The following is a 24,000-nucleotide window of genomic DNA, read 5'->3' as shown; positions in this document are numbered from 1 at the left end:
TCGTTTCTTTCGGTGTTATCACAATGTCTTACTGTATCAGATTTACCAGCACGAGGATATAATTTTTCGGACAAAATGGTGAAAAGCAAAAAGTCCTGCCGACAATTGGATCACAGGGTAATTCAGACATTCCACTCAGTGAAGTTTCAAAAAACAAGAAAAATTAAGTTTAAGGAACGTTTAATTTTAGACAAAATCAAACATGTGAAAGCTTAACCTTCCACAAACTTAAAGTTCTTGGTATTCATATAAGAAGGTTTTCTTTAATACTGAGGATACACTCAAGTTAAACAACAGTTTTGGGCAGAGCTTTCCTCCATCCGTCCCTGAGCTGCTGAGCAAGCTGAGTCAGCACGCCAGTGAGAGATATATCGTCCGCAAGGTTGACGTTCTCGTCAGGATCGCTACGGTGGTCGTACAGCTCGCGTGCGTATACGTGCGACATGTTGTGGGTGAAGGTGACAGGGTCGTAGGCCACCCACTCCGTGTAGCGGTGTGTGGCAGTCTTCATCGTGTAGCCCATGATGCGGATGTCAGCCAGCGACGGGAGATCGCTGTTCAGCTGGATACGGTTGGCCGGTCGTGGGAACTGGCTGAATGCTGCAGACTTCCAGCTAACCTTTTCTGTGTTGCGAGATGCCATGACTCGTCGGATAAGTGGAACGAGGCTTGTTCCTTCAGTGCAGAAAGAGACGTTGAGGCTGTTAGGGGGACAGGTAGGGGGAACATCCACACCCGCCAGTTCTGACACTGTGGCGTACAGGTCCACAGCTTCCACCAGAGCGTCCGTGGTCCGGTAGCTCCCTCGTTTGGCGTGCTCGTCGATGCACATTGTAGAGCTACAAGACCACCTAACATTGTTTATGGTCTTTGTGCTGGTCAAGGCGTTATAGAACGGGAAGGTTTGACCTCTCGGGGTGGACGGTTTGGACGTGATACCCGGAACGTGCACTATCATAGGAATCCGGGTGGCGAGGTCAAAGTTGCTCTTCTTGGTCCAGTGGTTGTGCTCTCCGAGTTCATAGCCTGCAAAAAAGAAGACTTAGTTGTAATAGATGTCTTTAGGAAAGTGCAGAAGACCGCGGAGTTTGTCTTGTGAAGGTATATATTCTAATTGTAGGGACAATGTCGATGCACTTTTCGTCTCTAGCTTAATTCCCCTTATTTCTCAAATCTTAAAATAACGCTGTGCGTCATTTGTTTACGATTCTAGCATTTCAGATATTTTCTCACCGCTGCAATTCTTGACCGAGTACAAATAGTTTCTGTTAAGTCCAGTACATGGTAACAACGCACCTTTGTGACGGTAAAATCATGACTTGCGAGAAGCTTCCAACAACGTTTACACGTTTAATGGAAGGGTGCTGTTCTCGTACGACTCTTATTTCTGGAGATAGGTCAGTTGCTCCGCCGGGCTTCAATAAGGCTTTAGTTGGGCGTCAAGCAACGATACTAATCTCGTTTTTAAATGGAAGCCTATCAATCTGTAATTGTCTCACACTGACAGATTTAATTCGTGCTCAGCGCACATTTCCAAAATCACAACATTCGTACCATGGTCTCCAAGAAACGTGACGATGGTGTTGTTGGTGAAACCATAATAATCCAGAGCCTGCAAAACTCTGCCGATCTGATGGTCTATGTAGCTTATGGCTCCTGAATAAGCCTGGCGTAATTTTAACTGAAACAAAATAATGTTCCGTCAGGGTATGACAACAGAAACAGGGAAATCCGACAGATACTCTTTAAATAGAGACTGAATGAATTTACACGAAGTGGTTATGTGCCAGTAAATTCACTTCAGAGATTGGGTACAACAGACTTTCTGTTACCTCATGTAAGTAGACTACATTGTGGACCTTGTGCTGGTACTTTTGTGAACACTTCGTAGTCTTATTCCATAACATCGTTCATGTACAGTATGGTGCCCAATATAATTTAATACGAGATGTGTCTTTAATCGTGCCATACTTGCAGAGCATCTTTGAACGGCAATGAAACATACTGTGTCTGATGACTCGATGTATCATAACTATAGTTACTTATACAAGAGTTGAAGAAACGTCTATGTAAACATATTACTCAAAGATATGGAGATTTTACTTAACCTGAGTAAAAAGGTGAAGATGTTGGACCAAGCCAAAAAAAACACGAAAGTGTTTCCTCACAAGCTGTACCAGGAGATACATCAGACAAACCTGATAGGTGTCCGGCACGCGTTCAAAAGGCCAGCTAAGGTTCATTATCTTGATGTCATGATAGCTCCTGAGCTCCTGCCAGGGCGAGTAGGCCACATGGGGAAGCCATGAAGGGTAGTCCGGGTTGGTCACAGGGTTGATCCTCGACAGTGGGTACAGCTCTGCACACAGTCATTTATAGTACCGTCGAACCCGTCTATAACGAGTCCCTGAGGGACCAACCCAAGACTGGTCGTCTTAGACAGGTGGTCGCTATGAAAAGGTGAATTATATAGATGAAAATATCGTCTGGGATCCTTCAGAGTGGTCGCTGTGAGCAGGTGGTCGCTTTCGAGAGGTGGTCGTAAGGGCCGGTTTGACTGTAATTGCAGCCATAATTATGATTTATTATTAATTACCAGGGTACCAAAACCACACAGTTCTGTAATTACAAAATGAGATCGTATATTTCCAGTGTCCAAGTACTTTTTAATGAGCTCGATTGTACAGGACGACGCTGTCGCACCGAAGACAAATTCATTCTTGCTTTTGCAATGTCATAATGTGCTGTGGTGGTTGTACTTATCTGGTGTACGTTCATTGCAGAACACATTTTACCTATACTAAGTAATCGTGGGAAAAGACAAAAGCCAACATTTAGAAAAAAATATTAAATAAAAAGAGAAAAGGATGCGTGATTTTAATCAGATTTACATGTCTCCGCTTACTGAGAAATTCTTCAGGAAACTTGAAGGGTGCGTGAGGCTTGAGGTAGCCCAGCCCCAGGAAGAAAGGTTGCTGGTCTATGGAACGGTTCTGCAGAAACTCGATGGCTGTTTCCGTGCTTTGGATGTCCGGCAAAGTCTTCTCTGCCACTTGCTCAAGGTTGACCGGACACACAACGTTATCGTCTAGTCCGTCCGCTCCTTTGCACTCCTATAAAAAAAATTAACAAGGGACCGTGCTGAAGTTAAATTCGGATTTATAAACTCCGCAAAATTCCGCATGGTGGGATCACGCCTGACAAAATTAATTGCAACGACAAAAGTGGTGTTAAATGCCAGGTCTGCATAATCTCCTTTGCTGTCATTTCTGATGAACGTCTCCAGTTGAAGCAGCCACGACAATCTCTCTCATCGAACTGCATTGTCAATTAATTTGTGTTTGAATACTAAGAGGCTGAAAACAACTTGCCTTGTCCCTGCGGAATTTTGCCGTGCTTCCGTGTATTGCTGGATAACTCCAGCTGTACTTGGCGTCATCGTCACCACCAGCTGCTTGACCTGTAACCATGGTTACCATTACTATCAGTATGTATTGGTTGATGGGTTGGTTGGCAGAGGTTCGTGTTGGGTTAGTGTCTGTTTCAGGGACGGGGATCGGACTTGGTTTTGTCAATGTAATGGTGGCCCATTTCTAAGCTGCTCCATGAGGACGGGGTGGCATAGTAATTGGTTTGAACACAATTTTATTCAAAATACATGACATGAAACAATTGACAAAAATGCAGCTAGGACACGAACTCAAACAAATGCTTATTTGACGTGACCATAACAATACTAAGTTACACAAGTTGTCATGATGGTGGACAACACAATTATTAGCCAGAAGAACAAAATGTAGGAGGGGGGTTTGGGGAACTATAGTAATTTATTAGAGGCCTTGCCTCTCGCGCTGGCAATCGGGGATCGACCCCCACTCGTGGAAAATACAAATACCTGATTTTTCCGAGCGCTCTCGGGTCCACCCAGTTGAAAATGGGTACCCGACCCAGGGAAGGCAAAGGCAGCGCGGGAGAGGAAATAGGCCGGCACCGCCCTCATAAAGCTGGCCTTAGACAAGTCGAGAGATCTCTAACACTCACTTTCTTATGATTATCTATTCGCATGGTAGTGCATGGTTAATTTTATCCCGAAATTGGCGTATGCTGCGGGGTAAAATAAATACACGTAAAAATCCACTCCTGCAAAAACATGAGTGAAAGTGGGAGTTTCAGCCCATGGAAGAAGAAGAAGACTTGTTATTGAGATGGAGACATAGCAATAGCAAAAACGAAATATCTTCATCGCCGAGATTGAGAATAAATCATGCTTATAATACAAGTTGAACTGTCATGTGCCCACCGTCCCATAAATAGGACGCTATCTTTTAGTGGAGATTATAAATTAACTGAACCCAATAAAGTGGTTATCATTCCCCAGACATATCAAGGGAGGCTACGTGTGTCCAGTTTTCGTGTTGAACGGGATGTATCTCCCTTACCGTTTCACACAGGTGCAGCCATTTGCATTTTTTGGTCTGAATTGATGAGCAGAATGGCAAGCAGTAAAAGGTAAGTTGTTATTTTCTTTACCAAGGACTTTTATATATCAAACAAAGAATAAATAATGGAGATACTGATGTTATCTGAATATGGATTTCGCGGATTGTTTACCAAAAAGTTCTGCTTGCATCTGTGAGTGTTTGAAGTGCCGTCCCATATATGAGAGGGGTGGGGTTTTTAACACATACAAAGAAGGATTTGCTTCTCTTGTCTTCCAGACTCTATAATGTCAACGAAGTTTTATCAATGCTGGAAGATGACAGCAGTGTCCAGGAAGCCTCTGTCTTCATTGAGCCACCTCCTGTGACTGAGGACACTGATGAAGACAGCGGAGAAGAAGACGGGGAAGGGACAGTCTCCAACCTCAATGGCCGTCAGCTGCGGGCGCCTGCTTCTGCCACAGTTGTCAGGAATGGTCAACGCCAGCCACTTTATGAACCCGAGAATGACAGGTCTTCAGATGAAGAAAGAGTAAGATTGGACATAAGCTTGTGTAAAGGCCACTCAGACGCAGAATCTCAGCATCGACGAGTCGATGGTGCCGTATTACGGCAGGCATGGCGCTAAACAATTCATTCGTGGTAAACCAATCAGGTTTGGGTTCAAAATGTGGGTTCTGACCACTCCGCCTCTGGGATACATCGTTCAGTGCGAGCCCTACCAAGGAGCCACAGGACGACCGACAGCGTACCCGGGCGTTGGCATGGGAGGGGAGGTGGTTCTCGATCTCATAGCCGAGCTGCAGGGAGTGGAGGGATGCTCGTTCCACCTGACGTTTGACAATCTTTTCACGAGTTTGAAACTGCTGGATCGGCTGTCGGAAAAGAGCATCGCGTGCACAGGCACAATCCGAGCAAATAGTCTCGAAGACTGCCCACTGAGAGATGTGAAAGACATGCAGAAGACGCCAAGAGGAACCTTCGACTATGCCACAGACACAAAGTCAGGTCTCATTGTCGTGCGATGGAACGACAACAATATCGTGAACGTCGTCTCAAACAAGGTTGGGGTACATCCACTTCAGGTGGCAAAGAGGTGGTCAAGGTCAGAGTCCAGGCAAGTTCAACTCCCACAGCCCTTCCTGATTCGCCACTACAACCAAACCATGGGAGGTGTTGATCGCACTGATCAGAACGTTGGCAAGTACAGGGTTGCCATACGCTCGAAGAAATGGTGGTGGGCCATCTTTGCCTACTGCCTAGACGTCTGTATCCAACAGGTGTGGCATCTGTACCGAGCAACTGAGGCTGCAAAGAACAACCCGCTGGATCTTCTCGCCATCCGCAGGCGAGTTGTCAGGGTCTACCTTGGCCGCGCTTCACACCATGCAGCACCTGGCCGTCCAAGAGGCCACGTTTCTGTGGACAAGCGGGTCTTGGAAGAGATCAGGTTTGACCGACTGGACCATCTGGTGGAATTATGGCCAACACAACTGAGATGTGGAGCTTGCGGCAAGAAGACCAAGCACCGTTGCTCAAAATGCAAGGTCGGGGTTCATGACCGATGCTTCCGGCAATATCACACTAAATGATGTTCTTCAACGTATGTGAACCACGACTGCAACACTCTATTCTTCAGTTGAATTGAAGTCAAAATGACAAAAGCCACCGACTGTTTCTAGAGTCAGAAATGAAATGTCGAATTGTGTTCACAGTTTGTTTCATTCTGTACAAAATGTTAGAATGAACAGTTTATTTCCCATTAATTTTATCAAAGGCAACAATTGTTTAAAATTCAGTTGTGTGACTTCTTTATGTTATCTTGAATGATTTTATTTCAATAAAAGTTCAGATCATCTGTAATTTTTGCTTTTCTATGTAATGTGAGAAAGTAAGAAAACCCCTACCCTCTCGTGCCCACTGTCCCATATATGGGACGGTAACGTTTTGTCTTCTAAATCACTAATTTCAAAGTTTTACTCCAAATGAGTATGAAATAGGTCAATTATAGACCAAATGCCATGCAAACAAGCAATTTTTGTTTGGAAAAAAATTTTGGGCATATATGGGTTAAGCTTCTTTGCCAATAAAAAGAAAATTCCCTCCACGCGAGAAAAGACCATAATTCACAGAAACGACATGCATATAAGAATTAAGAAGAAAAACAAAATTCTGGGTAAACCATAATTGTCAAAACCTTCATAATTAACTACCTGGATGAAATATTTTCCCCACATTCACAGTGAGGAATCCGTTGTTCTTGAAGTGCTGGGGCAGCGTGGTGAAATTCCCGGCCAGTCTCCTGAAGTAGGTATGCAGGTCAAAGATACGAGTCGTGTCCGGTCTGCGTCCTGTCAGGAAGGACGTCCTGCTTGGGGAACACACTGCTTGCTGGGACAAAAAACACACGTGGGTTTCTAGCATGCTTTTTTGAACTTTAAAAATCTGATTGACTGCGTTTGTTGTGACATTTTTTTTTCCCATTGTAAAACGACTTTGAAGTACACTTGACTGGAGGATTCAAATGCACGTTTCTGGCCGGTAGTGTTCTGTGCGGAGTCGTCTAAATGGTGTGTGTTTGTTTGCTTGCGTGGTGCCTACTACCTTGTTTGTGTAGTCTTATTTGTGATTTGTATCTGCCGCTCTTCTGTACGCTTCTCCTGTCAATACAAATTAGAACACTTACGAACTATTTTCCTCAACAGGAATGTCATTTAATTTCATTTACTTAACTTTGCTTGAGTATCCCATTTCTAGAAAATTTGGATCACTGCCTCTCAGTGGAAAGTCAGCAGCAACAAGAGTCGCGCTACCCAGACCCGGGTGTGCGCGTGTTTATGTGTAATCAACCACCTGCACTTCTGGCAGAATGACAGAGGTCTTTTACGTGCCGCTATGGTGGCACGGAGATGGGACATGGATACCGTTTTTAAATCTACACATAAAATTGACGCGTGTGCCTGGATTCAAACCCGTGACCCTGGGATCACCAGTACGGTGCTCTACCAACTGATTTACCCGGCCCCTAATGAACGATTTACTACATGGAAGTCAAGCTAACCTGGCAATAGGCCCGTTGAAAGAGAACGCTGTTGATGGCCAGGTTGTCGATGTTGGGTGTCACCATGTTGGTCTCTCCATAGCTGTTCAGTTTGGGTCTCATGTCGTCCACCACAAGGAACAGCACGTTGGGTTGGGCAGCTTCAGAAATTGTAATCAGATAACAATGAAAATTTACTCACCAGAAACATGGACAATAAACGACGAAATGTCCATGTTTCTAGTGAGTACATTTTCATTGTTGTCTTGTTCTTGTTCTTCTCACCTGCAGTCTCTTGTTCATATTCATAAATTGTATCATTAATCTGTTGCAGGAACATGATAATATTAATATTGTTTACACAAATATACGATGTTCGGATTTAACTCTTTCGGTTTTGTATGGGTAATGAAAGAGTAAGTACTCTTGCTTATAGCTAGTACGTCAAACTTTCCCACGTGACATTATATACCAATCCTTAGCGAGGTTTGTGTCTGAAACACGTGAACAAGAAGCATATGTGCAACTAGAGGGAATCGCGAGACAGAGACAGACAGCGTGGCGGTTCACCACATTCACCTTTGAAGGCGAATAGGGCTTATTTCTTAGCCCTATATTATCTGTTGTGGCTTCTCAAATGCCAGAACATACAGACAGACAAAAGCCGCTAGACCCCATCACAAACAGAACTCTAAAATCCACAGGTGTTGCCCACACACACACAAACACACACACACAGAGAGAAGCCGTATATATATATGTATATCTATATCTATAAATATATAGAGATAGGTGACAGTGTATTTTTCGCGTGGCTATAAATTGATTCGACCTTTTCACTTTGACAGTAAGAACAATTTACGGGTGCAAGGGAAGCGTTCTGGACAGCGCAGTGACATTCTAAAAATAGTAACGTAGAAACGGGAATATGGTTTGAAGCCACACGAAGGAAGGGAGATAAACGCAAAACACTGGAGAAGATATGGAAGAGTTACTGGGAATGGCGAAATGAACAGAAAAATCAAAATCGGTTCAGCGCTGCGCGCTGAGAGCACGTGTTGAAATATCTCATCGATGACATTGTGTCCGGGGTGTATCTGAATACGGTGTCCAAATTTGAAAAAGATCCACCGAGAACTTTGGCGTTGTGATGTGGTCTAGCGGCTTTGGTGTGTCGGTATGGGGGCCCGGGTAGCTGAGGTGGAACCAAAATCGGTTCAGCGCTGCGCGCTGAGAGCACGTATTGAAATATCTCATCGACCAGATTTTGTCCGGGGTGTATCTGAATATAGACACCAAATTTGAAGCAGATCCATCGAGAACTTTGGCCGTGCATGGCGAATACACACATACACAGACAGACAGACAGACAGACAGACAGACACACAGACACAAGTCGTATATATATGTATATAGAAGCTTGCCTCGCTAAAAGCAAGAATACTCACTCTTTCACAGCCAACACAAATCCGGAATTCATCTATTCTCGTTGTCAGCTCGACGAAAAGATTGAACGAGCATATTTCATCCAATGGTTTCTAATAAAAGACCTTATGAATATATACGTGCCCTCTTGACATTGGCAGAAACAACGACTACTAGCTCTTAGATTTGATTTGATTTGATTGTTGTTGCTTTTTGGGTCCAGCGGACCATATAGGCCAAATCAGGACCCCACTAGCTCTTAGAGGCCAGTGTCTTTTCTTCGGATATTTCAGTTCACGGATAGTATATTAACTTTCCCTACGCAAAATCTGTATACACTGTTGCATATTAGTAAAGCAATTTTATCGGTGAGACTTGTTAATTCCTTCCATTTATCACTTAGTGTCAGCGCTTCAAAACCTTAGAAATAACAAGTCGCGTAAGGCGAAAATACAATATTTAGTCAAGTAGCTGTCGAACTCACAGAATGAAACTGAACGCAATGCCATTTTTTCAGCAAGACCGTATACTCGTAGCATCGTCAGTCCACCGCTCATGGCAAAGGCAGTGAAATTGACAAGAAGAGCGGGGTAGTAGTTGCGCTAAGAAGGATAGCACGCTTTTCTGTACCTCTCTTTGTTTTAACTTTCTGAGCGTGTTTTTAATCCAAACATATCATATCTATATGTTTTTGGAATCAGGAACCGACAAGGAATAAGATGAAAGTGTTTTTAAATTGATTTGGACAATTTAATTGTGATAATAATTTTTATATATTTAATTTTCAGAGCTTGTTTTTAATCCGAATATAACATATTTATATGTTTTTGGAATCAGCAAATGATGGAGAATAAGATAAACGTAAATTTGGATCGTTTTATAAATTTTTATTTTTTTTTACAATTTTCCGATTTTTAATGACCAAAGTCATTAATTAATTTTTAAGCCACCAAGCTGAAATGCAATACCGAACCCCGGGCTTCGTCGAAGATTACTTGACCAAAATTTGAACCAATTTGGTTGAAAAATGAGGGCGTGACAGTGCCGCCTCAACTTTCACGAAAAGCCGGATATGACGTCATCAGAGACATTTATCAAAAAAATGAAAAAAACGTTCGGGGATTTCATACCCAGGAACTCTCATGTCAAATTTCATAACGATCGGTCCAGTAGTTTAGTCTGAATCGCTCTACACACACACACACACACACACGCACGCACGCACGCACACACATACGCACATACACCACGACCCTCGTTTCGATTCCCCCTCGATGTTAAAATATTTAGTCAAAACTTGACTAAATATAAAAAGAAACCACACGTGTTTTTCTCTTACCCTCGGGTATATTTTTTTTTTATCTTATATTATCTTATGTTATCTTATGTTATCTTATCTAATCTTATTTTATCTTATCTTATTTTGCTTAGCTTAGCTTAGATTTTTGATTCTGTCATTTTTCAGTAACTTTAGAGCTTGTATTTTGTGTCAGTGTATTTTCTTGTAGGTAAAAAACAAAATAAAGCAAACACCCACCTGCGGTCACGTGACCCATTAGCAATATGCACAGCCACGAGGAGGCTGCTACATTGCGCATATTCAACGTTTGGTTGGTTTTCTCACGTGGACTTTCACGCTCCCAGCCTGTTTCTGTTCACGAAGCTACGACAACGGGTTTAAAGGAAAGCGCGTTCAAAATCACAAGACAGAGTTCCATTTACTTATCAGTACGACACATATATAATACACTAACTATTCATGGCACTTTCCTCAAATTCCATGTCAGGAAAGCAAGTTCAAAATCACAATCGCAATGATCCCGTTTACTTATCGGGCTTAACACAATCGTAGGCTACGAAGTATTCAGTACACATATTCTTGTTACGATTGTGTCAAGTACCGTGTCAAGGGCAAATTATACACAGACCTAGTCTTCAAATCATAATCTTGCTATGTTTCTGGCAGGCGCAATGCAGATCGAAAAATTACTATTTCAAGTGAATATTGTCCAAATAAATAAGCCTGTGTACATGTGCGTTAATTATGATTATGTAAGGCACAAATACTGCTGGACATTTTCTATAAATATTCTCATGATGTTCAAAAACACTGTGCATTGATCTTCGCAAACCTATGCGTCTGTTTGGTCAGTTTGGTTTTGCGCGCGCACCCGTGCGTGTGTGTCTACTCTTCATGTTTATTGTTGCATGTTCCGTTGGGGTGCAAGGCAAATTGTGTTGATCTCTGAATGATTTTAGAACACTTAATTTCACTCAAATATGGTCAATATATTTAGCATCAACGCACTCACACATATACAACTGAACAAGCAAACTCACAATCACGGACACAACCAAACACAATACCACACACACACACACACACACACGCGCGCGCGCGCGCACGCGCGCACGCACACACACACACACACACACACACACACACACACACACACACACACACACACACACACACACACACACACACATGCACGCACACGGGTTTTTTAGACAGCACGGTCAACATGTAATCTGCAAGATTTCAAGGTTTATTAAAGATTCCTTGTTCCAAAGCAGGTGGTTTTTGTAACCAAGCATTTTGAAGGGATTTAGTGGCATCATGTCAGGAAGAAATCTCCCCAAATGTACAAAACAAAAGTAAAAAATCTCCAGGTAGTTTTGAATTTTAGATCCATAGGCCAGATAAGTGAGAGTTGCACTTTTTGACGCAGTTGTCATCCATATTCAGTTCTCGAAGTATTGATTACACGATGGTGCGTTTAAAACAAGACTTGCTTCACGACTAAATGCAGCATCCCTTAGCACGCTTTAAAGGCACAGTAAGCCTCCCGTAAACCATCACAGAGCTCCCCGAGCGTCTAAATACAGTACAAGCATACTTCCATTTGAACGCTCACCGAACGGGAACATCCTGGCTGCTTTCTGTCGAGCGTGAGACATTTTCCAAGAATTTATTTTCGTAGACTTGTTCCGTTAACAACAACGGCGCCTCGTTTTTGCGCTAGACCTAACTTTTAAAATCTAAATAATAAATTGACAGCTTGTTACACAAACATTCTTTAATCATAAAAGAATTCGTTTTTCATCAAGACAAGATCAGAACAATTCGAAGTTGTGAAAGTTTAAAAAAAGAAAAGCCCGGAAGCAGGGTCACGCAAGGGTCGTAGCAGACGACGGCCGGTTTATCAGTGCAAATCGCCGTTCCTCTCAACAGTCAAAAGCCATCGCTAGAGTTCTTGTGAACCACAGCCGTTGTTTCGTGCATAAAAAAACGTGCTATTGTAGATAAGCTCACGTCGAGTCGCATTCAAATGACTAACTATGACGACTGCATTGTGAAAAGGGAAAACCGGATCACACGGGTTCACGATGGCTCAGGGGTAAGATAAACCACGCAAAAATAAATTCTTTGAAAATTGTTCGCTCTTTACGGAGGGCACCTAGGATGTTCTCAATTGGTGAGTGTTTAAATGAAAGGGTGTTTGTACTGTGTGTAAAAGCCTGACCGTATCTGTGATGGTTTACGGGAGGCTTACTCTGCCTTTAATATTCGCTCATGGCTGCTGTTGTTGGTTGGCAAAGCGTTCCTCCAGCCGCCCCTGAGCTGCACCACCAATTGTGCAACCAGATCTTGGAACTCTTCTTCGTCGACGATGTTGAGGTTCTCCTCGGGGTCGTTGGTGTGATCGTACAGCTCGCGCTCGTACACGTGCGACATGTTGTGGGTGAAGGTGACAGGGTCGTAGGCCACCCACTCCGTGTAGCGGTGTGTGGCAGTCTTCATCGTGTAGCCCATGATACCGATGTCAGCCAGCGCTGGCTCCATGCTGTTTATCTCAATGCGGTCATCTGGTCTAGGGTACTGGCTGAAGGCAGCCGTCTTCCACGTGAAGCTGCTTTTAGAAGTGACGTCATTCTTGGCTTTTGTGACGTCATTCCTTAAATTTGTGATGTTTTTGATGACGGGGACGAAGCTTATTCCCTCAGTGCAGAAGGAGACGTTGAGGCTGTTAGGGGGACAGGAGGGGGGAACATCCAGACCCGCCAGTTCTGATACTGTGGCGTACAGGTCCACAGCTTCCACCAGAGCGTCCGTGGTTCGGTAGCTTGCTGAGTGTCCCTGCTCGTTGCCGCACATATCTGTGCGACAGGCTAAGCTCGTGTTTCTGATATGCCTTGTACTTGTCAAAGCATCGTAGAAGGGAAAGGTGTCACCAGGTCGGGTGGATGGTTTGGACGTGACACCCGGAACGTGCACCAGCATGGGAATACGGGTGGCGATGTCAAAGTTCGTGTATTTGCTCCACATAGTGTGTTCACCAAGCTGCCAGCCTGAAAAAAAATGTAATTAGTCCGTTCATACTCACAACCTGTACTTTGTTATCAGATATTTTTCCAAAATATGAAGTAATCAGCAGAGGTCTTCCTTTTATTATTTGCAAATCTGACGTTTTTCCTTTTTATCAAACAAAATGTAACTTTTACAGGGCCGGACTACCGGGGGGGTTATGGGGGTTGCGCAACCCCCCGGCCCCCCCCCCCCTAGCCTAAACATGTACCTTACTTATTTAATTTTTTTTATTATTGCTTATTTTATGCCGTTTCATGCAAGGAGCGACCATTTTCCTATCTCAGAATATGACCTACCCATCAGCTTCAGGGGGCTTCGCCCCCTGACCCCCACAACGAGGGGGGGGGGGGGAGTTCTAGGGTTTCCGGACCCCCCCCCCCCAGCCAAAAAATAAAAATATTGAATGAGGTATGCATTTCTTTATTTTACATTGAGTTTCAATTTTTGGGGTATTAATCAGTGACAAAATCTGCTGCCTGAAACTGGTAATGATCATCCTCAGAATGCAGCAGATTGCACCATTTTGCATCCTTTTTTTCAACATTTTCCGGGGGGGGCGCGCATGCCCCCGGACCCCCCTAGCAAGCTCGGCGCTTTGCGCCGTCGGCTCGGCGCTTCGCGCCTTCACACCCATATCTTCACAATATACTTTTGAAAAACAACACCCCCTGGGCCACCACTGGCAACCCCCCCCCCTCCTCTTCGCCTAATCCGGCCCTGTTTTACTTCTTACGCAAAAAACAAAACAAACAAAAACATGAGCCACTGAGTTAAATTCATAATGACACGGAAATCTCGAAAGTTGCAGCAATGTTTAAAGTAGTCTTGGACTAGACCCTTTTCGTCAGATGCCAAAAAACAAAACAAAAACAATATTTGATGGGGACAACGTGAAAGACCTAAGAGAGATCTGACCCAGATCGCCACAATTGCACAACTAAGGCCAGCTTAGTAGGTCGTGATGTTCTTGCGTGTTTCAGGGCTGTATATCGCAGGAACACAGAATCGATTCTAAAAATGACTTGCTAGAAGAAGAGTTGTTGTGTTGATTTCTCGTCCTCTTGTGACATGCAACAGGGTCAATCAATCAAAATTGCTCAAAAACTCTGTTTTTAACTTAGAAGCGCATCTGTTAATTACTCTATAGCCGCAAGGGTAATACACCAAATATAGCAAAGCCCGACCAATTTGAAACAATAGTTGATAAAACTGTAGTTTTAACCGAAAGGATTAACTAAAACTGGACAAACAAATCATGCGTGATAACTACCATATTGTTTTTAATTAAAAATGGCCCCGAAGCTGCGAATGGTGTGTAGCTCACTTTTCTAATTCTCCTTTTAGATAATATTTTAATTTTCTGTGCCACGGGTTCTCGCTATAAATGGCGTTTTGTGAAATTAGATGCGTGACACTAACCATGATCGCTATGAAAAGTGATACAGGTCTTGTTTGCCAAACGACACACACACACACACACACACACACACACACCATGGTCGCCATGAAAGGTGATGATGGTATTGTTGGCCAAGCCATACTGGTCGAGAGCCTGAAGAACTCTCCCTAAATTGTGGTCTGTGTAGCTTGCTGCTGCCGAGTATGCCTGACGAAGCAAGAGCTGAAACGAATGGATGAAAGGCAAATGAGAGAAAGGGTTGAAGCAGCCTGCATGAAACTATGGTCAAAAAGAAAAGAAAAGAAAAAGAAGAAACAAGTCGCGTAAGGCAAAATTACTACATTTAGTCAAGCTGTGGAACTCACAGAATGAAATTGAACGTAGTCCGCCGCTAGTGCAAAAGGCAGTGAAAGTGACGAGCCTGTTTGGCGCGGTAGCGGTTGCGCTGTGCTTCATAGCACGCTTTACTGTACCTCTCTTCGTTTTAACTTTCTGAGCGTGTTTTTAATCCAAAAATATCATATCTATATGTTTTTGGAATCAGAAACCGACAAGGAATAAGATGAAAGTGTTTTTAAATTGATTTCGAAAATTTAATTTTGATCATAATTTTTAATTTTTTTAATTTTCAGAGCTTGTTTTTGATCCAAATATAACATATTTATATTTTTTGGGAATCATAAAATGATTAACAATAAGATGAACGTAAATTTGGATCGTTTTATAAAAACAAATTTTTTTTTTACAATTTTCAGATTTTTAATGACCAAAGTCATTAATTAATTTTTAAGCCACCAAGCTGAAATGCAATACCCAAGTCCGGCCTTTGTCGAAGATTGCTTGGGCAAAATTTCAATCAATTTGATTGAAAAATGAGGGTGTGACAGTGCCGCCTCAACTTTTACAAAAAGCCGGATATGACGTCATCAAAGACATTTATCGAAAAAATGAAAAAACATTTCCGGGAATATCATACCCAGGAACTCTCATGTCAAATTTCATAAAGATCGGTCCAGTAGTTTACTCTGAATCGCTCTACACACACACGCGCACACACACACACGCACACACACACACACATACACACACACACACACACACACACACACACAGACACACACACACCACTACCCTCGTCTCGATTCCCCCTCTATGTTAAAACATTTAGTCAAAATTTGACTAAATGTAAAAAGAGCTGAAACGAAGGCAGAGAAAAAACTTCGCATTTTTGTGATTAAAATCCAAAAAACAACTATGTTATTGTTTCTGTTCGCTGACGTCAATGCACAGCACCGTTCTCAACCACTGTTTTTCTTCGGGTTTTTTACGCTGTCTATGTGTCCGTCTGTCAGTGCGTCAGTCTTTGTGCCTATATGTCTCTCTCTCTCTCTCTCTCTCTCTCTCTCTCTCTCTCTCTCTCTCTCTCTCTCTCTCTCTCTCTCTCTCTCTCTCTCTCTCTGCACCTCTTTCTCTCTCTCTCTGCACCTATCTCTCATCTCTCTCTCTCTGTGCACCTCTCTCTATCTCTCTCCCTCTCTGCACCTCTCTCTTTTCTCTCTCTCTCTCTCTCTCTCTCTCTCTCTCTCTCTCTCTCTCTCTCTCTCTCTCTCTCTCTCCAAGGACAGATTGTAAGAAAAGGCGTAGCCTTAAATCTTAATCCTTGTTAAATAAAGTTCAATTCAATTCAATTCTCTCTCTCTCTCTCTCTCTCTCTCTCTCTTTCTCTCTCTCTCTCTCTCTTTCTCTTTTTCTCTCTCTCTCTGTCTCTGTCTCTCTCTCTCTGTCTCTCTGTCTCTGTCTCTCTCTCTCTCTCTCTTTTTCAAAATATGTTCCTCTTACTCGTATTCATCTTGTTAATATCTAGTTAGTTTTTGGAAGAAACTCTCCATATTGACCTCGAACTGTAGTCTTAAATCTTTGAAAGATAGATATTTTCATTCTTTATTCGTGGAATGCTTAACTCTTACTAAGTTTCAGCGTATCAACATATTCATTTATCAATAACTCACTGGATAGTCAGTCAAGAGGTATTCTCTAAAAAAGCCAGGTAAAATTGATGATTCGCGAGCCATGGTACACACTTGATCAGTCAGTGACTCAACAATTCACCTGATAATCAAAGCTGGGTACTGGCTCCAAAGGCCAGGTAAGATTCATGATGGCGATGTCATGATAAGATCTCAGCTCATCATATGGCGTATAGGCCACAGCGGGAAGCCACGGTGGGTAGTAGGGGTTCGGAGCCAAATGGATGTTAGTCAGTGGGTACAGTTCTGGAGGAGAAAAAAAAAAGAATTGACCTGACACGAGATTCATGATGGTGATGTCTATCCAGCCTGTATAAAATCAACCCCGCGAAACAGCTGGATGAGATCGGAATGAGATCGGAAGTCTGATTCTATACATCTATACAAACAGACTCCAGTTGTCACTATCGGCGTGGGTTCGATCCCCACGTTCGGCGAGGGATTTATTTTCTAGAGTCCACTTTGAGCAGACTCTCCTCGGTGTCCGAATACCCCTTTGTGCGTGCATGCGCACAATAAGGAACCCAAGTTCACAGAGAAAGTCTCAGGGCTTGGAAACATGAATACATGCATGAAGGAAAAGGAAACAATGGGGAGCGCCGTACCGAATGACAGCCCGCTTTCCCCATAGAGAAAGCAACTCGAATTTCCACGAGGGTAACCTCACAGGAATATATATTAAATCGTATCCTTATCCTTATCCTTATCCTTTTATACTACCTGGCTGGAACTCGGAATTCTCATCTCAGCCAGGTGAAATCAGAATTCAGATTATATCTAGCTAGATACAGAATCTAGCCCGATTCTAATCTCAGACATGAAATATATATATACTGTGTTCACTAATGGAGGAACTCCTCGGGAAACTTGAAGGGCAGGTGAGGCTTGTGGTAGCCCAGCCCCAGGAAGAAGGGGTGCTGGTCCAGGGAACGGTTCTGCAGGAACGTGATGGCCATGTCCGTGTTCTGGATGTCCGGCAGTGACTGGCCTGTGACGTCATCAAGGTTGACCGGACAGCAAGCGTTGATGGCCAGTTGTCCGTCAGATCCTCGACACACCTGAGCGATATGGTTACACAAATTGTGATTTTTTTTTAAGCTTGGCAGTTAAAGCAAAATTGCCCGCGGATTGTTCACAACAAACAAAAACTCGAGTGCTCGATTGGGAAACCATCACTAGTAATTTCACATTTGACGCATTGTAACGTATCGACGTTCTCAAATAGACGATTAACTTTGTCGGGTGTTTATAGTCTGTGGAAGAGTAGCTTTTTCTGGTTTTCCTTGAAAAAATTGATATATTTGTGAATGTATTGTTTTGTCAATAACAAACGTTCCAGCTACCTACCTTTCTTGTTTTTTTATTCTTGTTTTCCTTGCTTATCCACAGAAACACTGAGGCAAGCTACACGTGACATTGTAGGCCTGTCTCAGTGTTTCCATGGAAACAAGGGAAATCAACTCTTCCACAACCCATCGCATGTCTTTCTCTTTTGTGTTCTTTTTTTAAAGTTTTGTCACCAGCATTTTTTTACATTCTTTAATCCGTCAATATCTTCGAATAAGACTTTCAGGAGAGTTAAAAAAAAAACTAAAAAAACATGTGGCGGTAAAGGGATGATTACAATATTCAAAACAAAACACTAGACTAGACTACAAACCTTAGCATGCGGATATATTTCAGTGGGAGCATGGTAGGCAGGGTATTTCCAGCTGTAGGAGTTGTCGTCGTTACCGCTGGCTGCTTCGCCTGTAACCATAGCAACAAATACTCCACGAATCTGATCTAACCTCGAGCGTTAACTTAAAAGCCTGTTATTAATTGGGCGGAGTCGACTTTGCGAAGTCTTATTAACGAAGCTCGCTGCACGAAGCTTTGGCAATGAATTTTCTGATATCACACAGCACGCCATGTATACTCTTCTAAATCTATCCACTTGGAAATAGAGCAAGAGGTCAACAGTCTACTGGCTGCTTCCTCCTATAAATTGTGATACATTATATAATGTCACATGGCTCAAGGAAGGAAAATCCAATGTTCAATAAATACGGACACTGTTCTTGAGACGCGTTTCGTCTGTGGAATAGATTACGGAATTTTAAAGTATCATTCACACCTCCGATCCCTGGCACCTCCAACTTTGACTTACCGGGGTGGAAGATCTTGCCAATGGACCAGGTGGTGTAGCCGTTGTTCTTGAAGTGCTGAGGCAGCGTGGTGAAGTTACCGGCCAGTCTCCTGAAGTAGGTCTGCAGGTCGAAGGTGCGAGTCGTGTCCGGTCTGCGTCCTGTCAGGAAGGACGTCCTGCTTGGAGAACATGCCGCTTGCTGGGAAGGGAATATGGGGATAGGGAACGCGTGGATTCGTTGTCTGTGAACTTGCCCACATTATATGGTTCGGTCAAAATGCATTTTCTTTCTTCTATTTACTATTTGTGAGGGAATAAAACAGAAAGGGAAACTTCAAATAGCATGCATGCTGTCACATTGTGTGTGGGGGGGAGGTGTGTGTGTGTGTGCGTGTGTGTGTGTGTGTGTGTGTGTGTGTGTGCGTACGTGCGTGTTTGCGTGCGTGCGTCTGTGAGTGCGTGCGTGCGTGCGCGTGTGTGTGTGTGCGTCCTTTATATTCAGACAAATGTGAGACCTCCTCATACGCGTCTAAACGAGCAGAGCTACTTTCAAAATTTCTCTTCAAAATCTGTTAGCCTTTGAACAAGTTTTGTTCTTTACTAGCTTTTTAGATTTTTTTTAACAAACCTGCACGTAAGCTCTTTGAAAGAGGACGCTGTTGATGGCCAGGTTGTCGATGTTGGGTGTCACCATGTTGGTCTCCCCATAGCAGTTCAGTTTGGGTCTCAGGTCGTCCACCACAAGGAACAGCACGTTGGGTCGCGCTGTTTCAAAAGAAACTGAATCTGTAGTTTTTCGGCTATTCTTGTTTTATCCCATTCTTTGTTTTTTTCACTTTTTTTCGTCTTTTTATTTGATCTTTTCTGAGTTTCAAAACTTCATTGACACTTTTCTTAAGATTCATTCATTACAAGAAACACTTCCGGACGGCTGCTTAGTTTTAGTTAAAATAATATTGGATGCAGACTTTAACGATAAATATGTTTGACAGCGCCATCGATTGCAGAATTAATTTAATTTGATGTGATTTGATTTGATTTGATTTGATTTGGTTTAGTTTAGTTTGGTTTGGTTTGGTTTGATTTGATTTGATTTGATTTAATTTGATTTTATTTGATTGATTTTATTTTATTTTATTTGATGTGATTTGATTTGAAATAGTTTCATTTAATGTGATTTGTTTTGATTTGATTTGATTTGAATTGATCCTTTCAGTCGAACACAGACCAGACGCGTACGGTGTGTCTTCTTTCTGCGATGAGTTGGCAGATTTTGGCTGAGTCAATTTTGCAAATTGACACAGTTGTCTGCAGTGACAACATTCAGCACAAATTCTCACTCTGTGCACTACGTCGAATAATACCTTTTCCCCGTCCATAGTCTGAGGTCAATTTGACGAAGTGGACTTCCCGAAGTCCACTTCACAAAGCTCGCTGCACGACGCCATGACTTTGAATGTTTGATAAAAAAGCAATTAAGACATCGCGAACTCTTCGCGAAGTCAACTACGGGCTCAGGAAGGCCTTACAGTTACAGGCCTGGACGGGTCTATGGTAATTTACACAATGATTTACTCGAGAAGTATGATTTCTGCAATTGTGAGCCCACATCGCATCTCGCTCACCAAGAGACTGAGCTGGAGGTGCCACCGTTTGTTTGTTTCAAGGTCTAATTAAGATGTTGATTTTAGTCTTCTTTTATTGTAGAAAGATATAGGGGAAGGGCTCCTAATATGGACCGGCTCCTAATATGGACCACCTCCTGTTCTGACAAACTAACGGCGCTAGAGCGCTCAAAAAAGTTGTATTCGCTGTATTCACCCTCTCTGGATTACTTGCACATGTCAAAACAGTTGCAGAAACACAAATCTGAAAACCGTTGGTCTTTTTCTCTTTTTTTTACTTTTGGCAGCGTTCACTCTAAATTTGCCGCCTAAAACGGACTCGTTTCTGTCCACAGCCAAAGCTTTTATCACACAAAAATTGCTATATATGACAGCTAAGACCGTTTTTGCTACATTTTAGCAGTGTTGACCCCGGGTTTCTACTGCAAACAAAAAATAATAGCAAAATCTCAAAGTATGTGCGAGTCCCCTAATATGGACCACCTTCAACAAATCGAAGAAAACAAAAGCTAAAGGCTATTTTCATTAATTCATTAAGTAGCTTGCTGGAAATAACCTATAACTAGCCCTCGAGATTTAAAAAAAAATATAACAAAAAGTCTTCTTTTCGTGGAAGTTGATAATTTCACTTATTTTCACTCTGTTTTTGATAAGCTTCTTTAGTTTCCTGGTGTGCTTCCAATAATGCTCTCATCAACCCGAAATAGATAAATCTAAAGCATATTTTAAAGCCATATGTACTCGATGACTATACACGCTAATTGCTTTACCAACAGCTGGAGACAGACTAAATTAAGTTCCCTGCAAAATATTGTGGTCTAGGACCCCTTAAATGTTGAGATATTTGAATTTTCATTTTGATCTGGATCGTCCTATTTATAGATTTGGCAACACATGTAACGTTGATGCAAGGGAGAGAACACCGCGGCTTTGTTGACATCCTCACTTTTTCAGAGGCTAGAACAAGCTGTAATGCATGTATTATGGTCCGCGCATGGTGACGTATCGTCATTATATGGTCTTATGGTGCGTTTGACATCGATTGTGGGCAAACTACACTTTGTAAACACGGGAGTGCGTTAGTATGCCTTTAATTAGTCTGACTTGTACACTAAGTTGTATCATGTTATTTTGAAGTATAGGAGGCTTTTTACGGTGATTCGTGAAGGCCGCTTCACTGGTCCATATTAGGCGCCCAGGCTCCTAATATGGACCATTTGTGATTTTTTTCTGTATTTAATTTTTGCTGAATGTCTATCAAAGCTATTTCACTCTAATTAGGCCTAACGGTTAACCTAAGAGAGAAGGACCACCAAACACAAAATGAAACTTCTTCGCAAGAAAACAAGCTAGTCATCAGCATGAAACAAAAAGTGGTCCATATTAAGAGCATTTCCCCTAGTCATACCTGCATTGCGGTGAATCAGGGAAGCGAAACAGGTCACCCAAACGGATATTAACCAAGACATATTCCTGCAGTTTAGTGCTATAGCTTTGTCTGACATAAAACGACTGCGAAAGTAAAGGTTTTGTATGTATTTTACAAGCGATAGAGCACACACGTATGCTCAGTCACAATGTGTAGAAATGGCACACCCTTCCAAATTATTCATACTTAAAATAAGACAAAACCGCAAGACGGATTATTTTCACTTGTTTTTCTTTCGTTTTCTTCTCTTTTTTTTTTGTTGTTCTTCTGCTAGTCTGTACCGGACTGTAGGTCAAGGTTTCTACTGATAAGAAGAAATGTAATCCTACGTACTCTACAGTCTCTGACTGTAGTGAGTGCGTCTTGTTTTAAAAAGTGTATGATAAGTACATATTTACATTTCTTTGTCGCATTAAAATATGCAAGGGCACCGTTTTTCTTCGCGTTAAAGATGCAAGTTTGTATTGCTGTTATTTTATCTGTTACAAACGGATGGTTTTTATTCTAGTGTTTTCCTCCCAAAGCGATTAATCCTCTGATTTTTAATGTTACATATACTTTCTTTCTCGTGCAAACGTTCAGAGGTAAACCACCAAAGATACAGTCAGGCGTGTACATGCAGTAAAAGCACCCTTCCACTTTAAAATACACCTTCTTCTTCTTCTTCTTCTTCTTCTTCTTCTTCTTCTTCTTCTTCTTCTTCTTCTTCTTTTTCTTCTTCGTTCATGGGCTGAAACTCCCACGTTCACTCATGTTTTTGCACGAGTGGGTTTTACGTGCATGATCGTTTTTATCCCGCCTTTCAGGCAGCCATACGCCGCTTTTGAGGGAAGAATGCTGGGTATTTTCGTGTTTCTATAAGCAACCGAACTTTAACATGGATTAGGCCAAAAAGTAAAATATGTCTGTTTCCGGTAACCCGACCGACCCTATTTTTAAGCGCCGACCCTAAAGGTTTTATTCGCTTTTCGCACAAAAAAAACCAAAACAAAAAAAAACGGGAGGTAATCGGTCAATGAGACTTCACAATCGAAGAGACTTACCTCCCGTTTCCGTCGTCACGCGAAAAAAAACATGGCGACCACTGACGCCGGGAATCCCTCTGAAAACGTTAAAAAAAATTAAAAAATTTAAAACAACGACCGACCGACCCTATTGTTTTGGGCGATGTTACCGGAAACAGACATATTTTTCTTTTTGGCCTTAAAGGATATGTTCCGTGCGTACTTGGTCTTGTGCTTGCGTGTACACACGAAGGGGGATAAGGCACTAGCAGGTCTGTACATAAGTTGACCTGGGAGACTGTACAAAATCTCCACCCGATTTTAACTTAAAGACCTCAGTCATTCCGGCATCAGAAGTGCATGTGGCTGATAATACCCAAACACGCGCACACGTGGGAAACGCGAAGCGACCCGGATTTTCTTTAATTTAAGTATGAAATGAAATCAATGATAATTATGAGACTCTCGGGGCTTTTTGAAGAAGCTGGTGGTAAACATGCTGCTGAATTGCTGGTCGTGTACCTGTGTTCTGTTGCAAATGAAATATTCGCTCGATATGCATTAATAATACCTCCCTATCCCCTCTTGGTTCAGTTCCAAAACGCAAGTCATTGTTAAGGGCAGAATATACCTGCGCAGTTTCAGCAGCACAGACTGACGACGCACTGCATATTATTGATGCTGCCATAGGGATTATGACGAGTACTTGGCCTGTTTTCCTTTCACGCAACGTGTAGCGGGCTGGGATAATCTCAAGTGCGTTGTCTGTCCTGCTGAAGTTACATAGGTGAGCGCCAGGCCTTAGCTACTTGTGATAAAAGCATCGTTCTCCCGTTTTATTTACGAGGATTTATATCGCGCACGTATCTCACCACACAAGGCGACTCAAGGCGCATGTTACCTATTGATGCCGTGTGAGACGGAATTTTTTACATAATATATCACGCATTCACATCGGCCAGTAGATCGACTGCCTTTAGGCGCTGCATCCCCCTTTCACGGCCTATCATTCCATGGCACACGGGTATTTTGGTGGACATTTTTTATCTACGCCTATACTTTCTTTCTTTATTTGGTGTTTAACGTCGTTTTCAACCACGAAGGTTATATCG

The 24,000-nt window shown here is 42.5% G+C and overlaps 3 protein-coding genes across 3 annotated transcripts in view; 1 reads left to right on the top strand and 2 right to left on the bottom strand.

Moving 5' to 3' along the window:
* The window catches only part of LOC138969593 (hepatocyte nuclear factor 4-gamma-like), a 241,212-nt gene that overhangs the window by 146,078 nt on the left and 71,134 nt on the right, over positions 1-24,000 (top strand). The window lies entirely within an intron of this gene.
* LOC138950510 (iduronate 2-sulfatase-like) lies at positions 164-10,631 on the bottom strand. The gene is made up of 8 exons (XM_070322244.1): positions 10,442-10,631; positions 7,501-7,640; positions 6,653-6,830; positions 3,372-3,460; positions 2,906-3,113; positions 2,199-2,359; positions 1,555-1,681; positions 164-1,026 (listed from the first exon to the last, which is right to left on the bottom strand). The coding sequence occupies exons 1-8, from the start codon at positions 10,500-10,502 to the stop codon at positions 287-289; spliced, it is 1,704 nt and encodes a 567-aa protein (XP_070178345.1). The 5' UTR covers positions 10,503-10,631; the 3' UTR covers positions 164-286.
* On the bottom strand, positions 11,474-22,611 carry LOC138950504 (iduronate 2-sulfatase-like). Its single transcript, XM_070322232.1, has 8 exons — positions 22,536-22,611; positions 19,459-19,595; positions 18,852-19,029; positions 18,363-18,451; positions 17,546-17,760; positions 17,237-17,252; positions 14,771-14,897; positions 11,474-13,257 (listed from the first exon to the last, which is right to left on the bottom strand). The coding sequence occupies exons 1-8, from the start codon at positions 22,609-22,611 to the stop codon at positions 12,458-12,460; spliced, it is 1,638 nt and encodes a 545-aa protein (XP_070178333.1). The 3' UTR covers positions 11,474-12,457.

This window comes from Littorina saxatilis, linkage group LG1 (genome assembly GCF_037325665.1).
Source record: "Littorina saxatilis isolate snail1 linkage group LG1, US_GU_Lsax_2.0, whole genome shotgun sequence".
NCBI classification, from domain to species: Eukaryota; Metazoa; Mollusca; class Gastropoda; order Littorinimorpha; family Littorinidae; genus Littorina; species Littorina saxatilis.
This window is presented reverse-complemented; position numbering and strand designations above follow the sequence as displayed.